Here is an 11,364-nt window from a genome sequence, read left to right on the forward strand (position 1 = left end):
TTATGTGAGTTTACAATTCATCAGACTTAGTTCATAGAGAAATGAAGTGTTGAAAAATCCAATTCTAAAAAATGAAACATTGGAAAAACCAAGTCTAACACTCCACTAAAAAAACATAAAAAATAACTAGAATAACTAAAAAGAAAGATAATGCAGACATATAAAGTTGATTCTCTCCAACTAATTCAAAATGATTTGAGCTATTCACTTTTTAAGAACAATTTGGGTTGCATAGAAGATTCTTATCTATTTCTTATACAGGTTGAATGTTTCCGTTATATTATATTTAATAATTTCTATTAAAAAATACATGACAAAAGGCCAAACAGTATTCAATTAAATCATTAATACTAACAATTGCTCTAATCTCTCTCTTTATTTCAAAATGGATTACATCAATTTATAAAATCTGCGTGCTAAGCAACAGCATAAAGAACCATCTAGAACGAGGAAAATAAGAACTACGCATGCCTGACATGTTTCGTAACATGTTTTGTAACATCTTAAAAAAGAGAAAGCATTTTCTTCGAAGTTGCGTGTTTCTATCTCAAGCATCAACGCATATCTCCACTCATACTTTAATGATGTCAATGAAATAATTACCATAATCACCCTATTCATAGTTATTGTAAGGTGTACGATATGTAAATTGCACAACCCTTAGCTTCTAATGCATAGATGTGGAGACCTAATCTAGATTGAGTGCTTCACTAATTTCTACGTACACTTTGATTTCTATGTCTATGAACTTTTTATATAAATGTTTGGTTTGGAATATTAAGCAGCCGAGGCTATATCTCTTTTACTCAAATCTTGAGCTACGAGGACAGCATAAGTGTTTTCAGAAAACATTTATTCCGTGCTTTTAATGATTAAATGTACACAATTTAATAATATCTACCTTTTGTTAATTTAGAGTAACCAGCTAAACTAATAGGTGGTTCTGCGGTTGGTTTGAATGTATTAATAAACAAAGCCTAATAAAATAAAATTCGTGGTAGGTCAGTCGTGCGTTAGTTCATTTGTTGATATGAAATAGAGAATAATAGGATTAAACAAGTAAAGATATTCAAAGCATAGTTGAAATGATATGGAAAGGCTGGCCCCAAGCAATTTGCAACCAGTTGCTGAAGAGGTGGGTAGGGAATAGGACAATAAAAGTGTTAATGTACGGCCAACTTATATTGCCACTTGCGAGACTGGCGAATATAAATTCACCAAAGGCTACGATGGGCCTCACCATTTTGATATGACACCGGGCAACTTGGCAACTTGTTGAAAACTGTCCGGCTCCATCTATATCAGACAGCAGAGGAAACGCATGAATTCTCGCGGGATATAGGAGAAGAAAAAGAAGAGAGGCTGGGGATCAATGTACGGTATACTGGGGTGTCTGAAAGCTCCCCTCGAGGCGTACTTACAGCTCACAGCAGCAGAGGCCTGCATAGGAAAGGCAATTTTCCTACAATTTTGTACAATTCCGGTTTGTACAATATAGAATAGGAAAGGCAATAATCCAGCTTTTAAGTCATAGATAATCGTATTGATGGTAGCGCATATATGGCAGAAAGCTGGATTATCGACTGAATATATACATGTTTGAAGGTATTAAATGTTGAAGTTATAAGGAAATACTTGGAGAAATGATGGACGACTTTCGTGGTGATCCGTTCGAATGGCTTTGCATCGATGTATTTGCTCTAGTGTTGTCACTGCTGGACGTTGCGAGCTTGGCTAGGAGCGTATCAGTATCCAGCAAGTGGAAATCTATTGCCGAATCAGACATTTTGTGGGCAAAACATTGCTGCGAGCTCTGGAAAGACAAATTTATAGTGAGAACAAGTCTGCATCAGATTGAGCCAACGATTACATCCTATTGCCTCTCTCTTGAAGAAGGCCGCCGGGTAAATTATTTTACAGTACCACCAATGTTTTATTCCAATAAATAGGTCGCGTTCATAAAAAAACCCAAATTCACAGTAGAGGAGACGGTAATTTGAAGAATGGCAGCAGGTAATTATATGGAACCCTAGGTGGTAGTAAATTATTGAGAGGCTTTCATGTGGAACCCTAGGTGGTAATAAATTATTGAGAGGGTTTCATGTGCTATCTGCGAGTTAATTGTTTCATATCGATATGTGCCATCTGCTAGCTATGTGTTATCTGGTAGTAAATTATTGAGAGGGTTTCATATCGATATGTTGTGTGAATGTAATTGCAGATACGAATCACCGTCGACGATTTGTGCTCATACTCCTGGAATTTCTGGTACAAAACGGTAGGCCTATACAAAAGGGATATAGTTTATATGGAATTTATGGAATTTCTGGTACAACCATTAAGGTTTTTTTATAGTTTATATGGACAAAAAATTGGCAATTTTTGTATCAAGAGCATTCATAGGAATGAGTTTTGATTCATACTCATGGAAATGAATTTAGTGTAGGAAGCAGGGAATTACTGGGTGAACTGTGATCCATATTGGCGCGGGCTTCGTCCGATGCGGCGATACTTCCACCGGGATGGCTATGTCTCCGCAGATCCAGACGACCCACTGTGGGGAGGTCATGAATGCCGCTGGAATTTCACAAACATGCACAGAGAGAAGTCCTTAATGGTTTGTGTACGAATAAATCAGTGGCCTCCCTTGAACGTCTCACGTACGTCCTGCTGGGGATGGAGAATGGAGAACTTCATGGTTGTCTACCAGACATCGCATCCCCATGAAAGTTCTCGACCAGGTTCGACTGTTGACAACCGTACGGAGTTTTAATTTTTAAAGATTCCCTCTGGTGCAGAAACACCCGCACTTCCGCATAAAATAGCCGTGAAGTGCAGTGCAAATCGCTAGGACTCCTCCAAGGAGGTCAAAGAATAGAGGCTGAGAAGTTATTTATTGTTTCACATGTATATAATTCTATAGGAAGTTCTCAAATTATTTGGCATATCCTAATTTATCATGTATTTAGGATTTTAAAATTCCCTGTGGAATTCCCTGTGGTGCACCGAATTATAATCAAGAAACAGCCGTACTTCTACTTAAAATAGCATAAAGTGCAATGCAAATTGCGAGCACTCCTCCTTGAATGGAGGTTGGATTTGGTTATTCTGATTTATAATGTGTCGAGGGAATTGTTTTGTATGGTTTTTATTTATTTCACATATGTCAAACATAGGCTAAAAGAAAATATGCCAGTTCATCCTTTTGGATTTTAGAGACCACTTAGATGGAATCTTTTACAAAGAAGTCATGAATGGTTGAAAAGGCCTGTGACAGCAACTTTAGTTTGCATGATCAAGCATAAGAATATAAGCAGGGGGATGCGTTTGATGCAATATAGTATTGATTAGCAGGTTTTTAAATTTTTTTAATATACTATTATATGAATCTTTTTATTTCTTTTATATCTTATCACGGGAAACATTCTAACTGTGATTGAAATAATACGGATTAATCAGTGGGATGTTTGATATTGCTTAATTTGTATTATGGTTTATATTTATTAACAAATTATTAAAAAAAAACCTAGATTTTATTGATGTAATGAGTGAGATGTTTGATATTGGGTAATTTACATTATGGTTTATATATTAAGTCAGATGTTTCTTACTAGGATGTTTTTAGAAGCGGGACGAGGTCTGAACACATGCCATTTTATTAAGGAAAATTTTTCTCAACCTAGTACTGGGACTCTACTCATTATGGTTTATATTTATTAACAAATTATTATATAAAAAAATCGATATTTTATTTGTAATGAGGAGTCACTTATTAACATGTTTCATTCAAATGGAATTTTCCAATTTTCCATTTTGTTTTGATTAAAAGGTATATGGAGTTTCATTAATATAGAAAATCAAACTCAAAGTTATTTGGAGTTTTATGAATATTAAAAATCAAATTGCTAAAAGACTAAATTCTATAAAGATGATAAAAAAATTTAAAATGATTAAGTTTGAAACTATTATATATCCATTTTCATATGGATTTTTTCAATTTTGTTTTGATTAAAAGTTATATGGAGTTTGACCAATATAGAAAATCAAACTCAAAGTTATTTGGAGTTTCATCAATATAAAAAATGAAAGTTTTAAAAGATTAAGTTTGAAACTATTATATATCCATTTTCATATGGATATTTTCAATTTTGTTCTGAATAAAAGTTATATGGAGTTTCACCAATATAGAAAAGCAAACTCAAAGTTATTTGGAGTTTCATCAATATAGAAAATGAAAGTTTTAAAAGATTAAATTTTATATAGATGGTAAGAAAAAAAGTAAAATAATGAAGTTTGAAACTATTATATATTCATTTTTATTTGGCATTGATTTGCAAAAAATAAAGAGTAATTTACACTTTAAAACATTTAATAGGTAAAAATTTAAAATATATATACTTATATAGATATATAAATTTTTGGTAATTTAATATTAAAATTAATTATTTATATAACAATTTTGTTTATTGATACAATTCAAGTTTGTTCACTCATTAAGGAATTAATATAAATTACAATTTATGGTTATTGTATTTGAAATAACAAATACATTAAAAATGTTTAAATAATTCACTAAGATCTTATAGAAACAATATTCAATTATGATAAAGGGGATTTTTATGTATTTATAATATTAAATAATAATAATAATAATAATCACTCAAGTCAAGTAGTATTGGAGGTTAAGGAAATTAGAAATAGTTATTTAGAAGATAATAATGGTATATTAAAATGATTAAAATGTCATTATATTAAAAGGGAACTATATCAAGGTTTTTATTATAAATGAAGAAAATATTGAAAGGAGGGGTGAATCACTATTTCAACAATTTCAAAATTTTTACTTCTAAGTTAAAACACTTAGATACAAAATAATGAATAACAATAACCAAATTCATAAATCTTAACACAAGATATTAAAGTGCAAATCCAATTGGGAAAATCACCAACATTTTTTACTACTGGGTAGAATAAAGCTCCAACTTCAATATACAAAACTTCTTTTTCTCTACAGCCACCAACTTGTTGATTATTCAAATGCTAATAAGAAGGAAGTTTGAGCTCCCTCTTTATCAATGCCAACTAAAAAGAAGTATCAAATCCTTGTCAAAACTTCCTATTTATCAACACCAACTAAAAAGAAGTATGAAATCCTTGTCACACAATCACCTAGTTTCATAACATTTAAGATCCATTTTTCATTTAATTTTCAAACTAAGATCATAAAGGCTTCCCTATCATAAATAAATTCTCCTTTTCTTCCCACATAATCACATAGTGGTAGCTCTCTCCAACTCTAAAAAAACTAAAATAGTTGGGATAATGTTCATATATTTATACTCATACACTACTACATATAAATATTTAAAACTACTTCTTTGATGATTCACTATTTTTGGGTTTAACAATTAGATTTATTTTCACCACTATTCTTCAAATTAAGTGTTTTTTATTTGTCTATTCAATAAATTAAACACTCTGATACTATTTTCCAAGTGTACTTTTCTTATTCGTCTCCAAGTTTTATTCTTAGTTAGCCTCCTCAATTTTGTTAAATTGATATTATTTTGATTTGCATGTGGTTTTTGCTTTGTCTTAACTATTGTCTTCAATTCCAACTTTTATCTTCTCTTGTTGTTAAATTAGTTAGAAAATTTAATGAGTGAAAATTTACGATTTTATTCTTTGTTAACCTCCTCAATTGTGTTGAATTGATATTATTTTGATTTTCATGTGAGTTTTTCTTTGCCTTAACTAGTGCCTTAAATTCCCTTAAATTCTTGTTTACTTCCTAATTTTTTTTGAACTAATATTATTTCTATTTTGATGTGAATTTTGCTTTGTCTTAACTGGTGTCTTCAATTCCTTCAACCTTTATCTTCTCTTCTTGTTAAATTAGTTAGCAAAATTTAGTGAAAGTGAAAAATTACTTTAAATCTATTCTACTTTGCTATTGGTGTCTTCAGTTCCTTCAACTTTTATCATCTCTTCTTGTTAAATTAGTTAGAAAATTTAATGAAAGTGAAAAATTACTTTAAATCTATTCTACTTTGCTATTATGATGATCTGGTACTTCATTCTCCATCATATATTGGTTCTCATATTATATTTGTGGTATTCATTCTCTTTAAAATTCATTTTTGTTTTGTCTCAAAAATTGCCTTCACTTATTTATCTATTTTCTTTATTGATCAACTAGCTAACTCATGTTGCAATTATTTTTACTCTCAACCTTCATGTAATCATTGGATTTTTCATGCAACTCACATGCATTTGTTACATGTTACATTGGATTTTTCATGCAACTCACATGCATCTGTTACATGTTACATGCAATTAACAGAAAAACTCTGCATGTTGCATACAACTTACATACATGTCCTAAATGTTGCATCCAATCCACATGTAAAGTATGCATGTCAAATGCATCTTGTGCATTCCTTGCATGTCACATGAAATCAACTGGAAAACTCAATATATTTGATGCAATATCTTAAGATATGTTCTACAAACCACTTTTGACATCAATAACAACAATCTTTGATATCAATCACAACAATTTGCTAACAATATCCCCTTTTGGCAATGATGACAACACTAAACACTGCAAGTCATTCACTCATGGAAATACTTTTAAACACCATTATCTTGTTATTTATTGATTTGTATATTATCCCCCTTTGTTTTTGAGAATATCCTCTCCCCTTGTCAAAAATATATTATACCATTTTTTTCTCATGTAATGCTTGCTCATACTACCCCTCTTTGACATAAATTACAAAGACTTTAGATATTTGGCTATTATTTTATTCCTATGGATCTTTCAACTCTGTCATTCATGATATTCATATATTCCTAGACTTATTTAGACATCTGCCTTCCTTTCTTGTGAAAAAGGCTAGTTAAGAGAGAAGAGACTCTAATTTCACCTTATAATTATTTTATTTCTATGGATCTTTCAAATCTTTCATTTATGATATTCATATATTCCAAAACTTATTTAGACATCTGCCTTCCTTTCTTGTGAAAAAGGTTAGTTAAGAGAGAAGAGACTCAATTATACTACTATTACAGAGACTCAATTATACTACTATTATAGAAATCATCCAGAAAGACACAAATCCCCATTGAACTAGGTCTAAAATCTTCTTACAATGTTGATTGTGTAGTTACACCTACGCTTATTCATTATTTCTATATTATTGTCATCCAACTTACTTTAACGTTACCTAATAATTGTCTACTTCTGTACTGCTTGATAATTAAGCTAGTCGACTTGAATTTATATTTAGGCCTTTTAATACACCACTCTTCTCCCACAACTCTTTTCTTCATTGATTATGAACTTCTTCACGTGAGTTGAGATAGTGTTGTGCACTCCCATTTAGACTATGCTAGCTTCATTCTCTCTTTCTTCTATAATGTTATTATATATGGATAAATGAATTCATTTAAGTAACCTCAAATGGGAATGAATTTACCTCAAAAATTCATATGCATCACTATTTATATTTCTATCTGCATTGGCTTCACTTCAGGTCAACCTCTTCATTTAAATAAAGAGAGGCTAAGGATCTACTCTACTCCCCTTGATCAGATTTTCTTCCTTTTTCTTCCATAGCTTGGTACATTGAGTCTAGAGAAGGGCATGACCTTCTAATTTCTTCTTCATCGTATTATGACGAAGTTATTTCTTTATTTTCAATACCTTTATTTCATCATGTTTGGTTTGGGTAAGAGGGTTAACAAGGTTGCTACCTCTTTTGTTCGTTTGAATCTTACACATGTTGTAGTTGATACTTTCATAGTGATGGGAATAAAATAATGATATTCTTTAATTTTACTATCTTTTTTCTAAAACTAAAAATTAAATATTCGTTGATTCCTGGTTCCTCTTAGCATTCTCCCTTGACACTTAGCAATGGATGAAAACTCACAGTCCTCTACGCTTTTATTTGTAGTGGAAGAATTCTTCTATTGCTTGCGCTTTTCTAGAAAGGGGCCTTATATTGTCATATCTACATTTTGCTACTTTGTGCCCAAATTTTCCACACTTGTAACATTAAACATGATTTAAGAAAATGGAAAAGGACTTCTTATTCCTCAAATCCTTTTGACCATATTATTTTTTGTTGTATACACACTTATTTCCTAACATTTTATGCATTATTTTGTCGTTGTGATCCAACACATTATGATATCTTACGTAATATCTACAGTTTATTCCTTTATGTCCATAATTATTTCAAGAAAGACCATAAACATTAAGGAATTGTTGATACTTGCATGCATTTTTCCTTCGAATTATTTGTCTCTTAGGGGAAAATGACATTTGTAGTTCTTCATGCATTCTCTCTAGATTTTCAAATTGTTGTTATGAATAGTTCTTTGTTTCTACTGACTCCCACGAGTGTTATTCAATTTTTTTGATGTCATTTATTCTCTTGCCACTATTACTATCTAACACTTCCTTTAGCTTTATTATTGGTGTACTTTTTATCTTCTCTAACATGGTTGTCTATTTCTTTACCATTTTCCTTCTTAGAGCATGTTTCTTATTTATATACATGTTCATTCTTCATGAGAGGAGATCTATTGATGCTAAGAATCTCATTTAATATTTTGGAATTCTTTTCAATCTTTTAGTATCAACATAGTTGATAATTAGGATTTTCTAAATCATGTCTTAACGCAACTATCATAGCTTCTAATCTCTTGCAATGATCCTCTTATTCGTACAATGGATTTTTTCATTACTTTACTCATTCTTTTGACTTCTTCTTGTTGAGTTTTCAGAATAACAATAGTTTCTTTTAGTACATCAAAATCTTGATTATTGATCTCTTATTCTCGGAGTAAGTCCTTTTTTATTTTATTTGTTGTTGCAGGCTTCTTGATTTCTTGTAAATAAGATATAGCTTTCATTCTAAAATATATTTGTTCATAAAGATATTTTAATTCATCAAAAGAGCTACTAGATTCACATCTAGGATCCATTTCATTTTTAGCTTCTTCAATATATTTTTTCCCTTTCTAAGCTCACGTATTCATTTGTAGACATATGAGTTATATTTTATTTCTCACTACTATGGATGAAACCATTTTCTTCTTCAAATTAAGGAATTTTTTAAGGATTTAATATTTTTCCTATATATATTATTGTAGGCCACTATTTGAATTTGAAAACCCATACATATAGAATGTATGCTAATATTCAATAAAAAACATGAAATTTACTATTAAAATTGGTAACGTTTTGCCGAATATCATCCATTTAATCATATATATGTAAAAAATAAGCGAATTTTAATCAAATTTGAGAATAGTTTTTTCATAAAATTGCCAAAAAATAGCCTATTTGCGAAATTTTGCCCCTAAAATTTTCCCTACTTCAAATAAATAGTCAGAAGTTCTTTTCTTATTTTCTTCTTAAGTTGTTCTCTTGCCTTCTTAAGGAGTATCTAGATTTATTATTTCTATGAATATAAGTCCTTCCACACTACTACTACACTACTACTAGATGCATATCTATATCTTTCATTAGAAATTGGATACGAACCTCTAGAAGATAAATGAGTTATTCTCTTATAATTATTACAATGCATCAACTTAATTTTAGATTTCATCTCCATAGTGTCCTTTGGGTGATGATCAAAAAATTGTCCATTTTATATCGGGGAATCCTCTTCATATTCTAAATGATCTTCAATATTCTTTGAACCGATGTGTGATTCACCCTTGATCTTCAATATTCTTTAAACCGGTGTGTGATTCACCCTTTTGAGAGAACTTCTTGATATCATATGTAACTTAAGAAAATTTATCATAGTAGTAATGAAACTCATCCAATATCTCTTTTTCATTATAATAATTGATTACTATTTCAAAATATGACTTACAAAACCCTTTCAGGATTTCTTAAATAACTTTTCATGCTCTATAAGTAACCATAGACCATAGATCCAAGTCAAGAGCCTTTAAGTAGATTTTGATTATTACCTTCTAGGTTGTATAGTTTGATCCATTGAAAAATCAAAATCCATCTCGAGTAATCCAATATGGGTTAGCCACGATCCATGGAATTTACCTTCTAGTACCTAAATTGTTCGCAAAAGAACCTACTCCAATATCCATTGTTAGGAAATAGGAAATTATTGTGGGGGTGATGAATTGGTATTTTAAAATTTTCAAAATTTATTTCTCAAAGTCGAAATACTTAGCAACATAATAATAAATAACAATACACTAAAGTCATAAATCTAACCAAATTATATTAACATCAAAATGGGAAGACCACCAGCTCTTTTGATTACGAGGCAAAATAAAGAACAAACTTCATGTTACATTATAGTGAGAGTCGATTGTGGATAAGAATCCTACCTTGGGGCAGGGTTAGATCTTGATGTAGAAAGGAGCTCTCAACCTAAGGTGGAGAAGGAATCTTATGATTCAGTTGGTGTGAAGTGAGATAAGGCAAAGAAAGCAAAGGTTGCAACATAGCTAGGTTATTGGTAACATGTAAGCACTGGGGAATAAATCAAGCGGCTAGCCTTAAATCCCAGTGCCGAAACCCCAAGAAAAGTCGCACAGACAATAAATTTATCTAAAGCACGTCCAATTGATGGAAACTAAGAAATATTATATAGAATATTCAATAGAACTGCTCTGCATCACTTGTAGTATGTGTTTATTCTCTTAAAATAAGATAATTAATTCTACATGAGGAGTTGGCTAAACATAGAGAGTCAGTTGACTTAGTGATTGAGTGGTTCAGTATTTTGAGTTAACTCATAGACGATTTTGAGTGTGTGATTGCATGTCAAGATATTTTAGGCGATTAGCTAGTTGGAAAATGTTTAAATACCCTTCACCGGGTTCATTGTAATCACCATGTTTTGTGTGTGACCAATAGAAGAGCAGCAGCTCGTGTTTTGTGTGTGATCAATAAAAGAACAACAGCTCGTGTTTTGTATGTGATCAATAAAAGAACAACAGCTCGTGTTTTATGTGTAAATTATTTGTGCTTTGTCTCCTCTACCTTTCAAACAAATTGGTATCCGAGCGAGGAGGAAGAACCGATTAGCAGCCATTTGTGTGAAAGGAGAAATATATTTTTTCTCGTAATGTCCGAGCACTAACGCATTACAATTATACCTAGAACGTTATAATAGCGTTACCCTTATCACGTATTTGGAGCTGTTGTGAGGAGGGTTAGCATGCATTCAGCGTGAACCATTCGTTTACGTTTCAAAGGAGTTCCGGAAGTTTCCAAAGGTGTTGGTCTGGCCATTGTGATGTGCCTTAGTAGTTGCGTTAATAAACCAACGAACACGCACGTGGTTTATATGACAGGTTTTTGGAAGG

At 31.3% G+C, this 11,364-nt stretch overlaps 1 protein-coding gene across 2 annotated transcripts; it reads left to right on the top strand.

Moving 5' to 3' along the window:
• Window positions 1-1,275: 1,275 nt before the first annotated feature.
• On the top strand, window positions 1,276-3,233 carry LOC149140831 (uncharacterized). 2 transcript variants are annotated; one of them, XM_089448753.1, is made up of 4 exons: window positions 1,276-1,483; window positions 1,606-1,904; window positions 2,222-2,278; window positions 2,447-3,233. In XM_089448753.1, exons 2-4 carry the CDS (start codon window positions 1,644-1,646, stop codon window positions 2,771-2,773), a joined length of 645 nt encoding a protein of 214 aa, XP_089304879.1. In that variant the 5' UTR covers window positions 1,276-1,483; window positions 1,606-1,643; the 3' UTR covers window positions 2,774-3,233. The 2 variants fall into 2 exon arrangements, with proteins under 2 accessions (XP_089304879.1, XP_089304878.1); XM_089448752.1 differs by having other exon boundaries at window positions 1,276-1,904; window positions 2,447-3,228.
• The last annotated feature ends 8,131 nt before the right edge of the window (window positions 3,234-11,364 follow it).

This window comes from Pinus tabuliformis, chromosome X (genome assembly GCF_031772625.1).
Source record: "Pinus tabuliformis cultivar Carrire ecotype Pingquan chromosome X, CPIR1, whole genome shotgun sequence".
In the NCBI taxonomy this organism is placed as follows: Eukaryota; Viridiplantae; Streptophyta; class Pinopsida; order Pinales; family Pinaceae; genus Pinus; species Pinus tabuliformis.

What these genes read in the sequence shown, in the direction of transcription:
- LOC149140831 (XM_089448753.1), top strand. Translation starts at nt 1,644, where the DNA reads ATGATGGACGACTTTCGTGGTGATCCGTTCGAATGGCTTTGCATCGAT. An exon ending in CTCTTGAAGAAGGCCGCCGG is followed by an intron (nt 1,905 to 2,221) that starts GTAAATTATTTT and finishes ATGTAATTGCAG; the next exon opens with ATACGAATCACCGTCGACGA. An exon ending in GGAATTTCTGGTACAAAACG is followed by an intron (nt 2,279 to 2,446) that starts GTAGGCCTATAC and finishes AATTTAGTGTAG; the next exon opens with GAAGCAGGGAATTACTGGGT.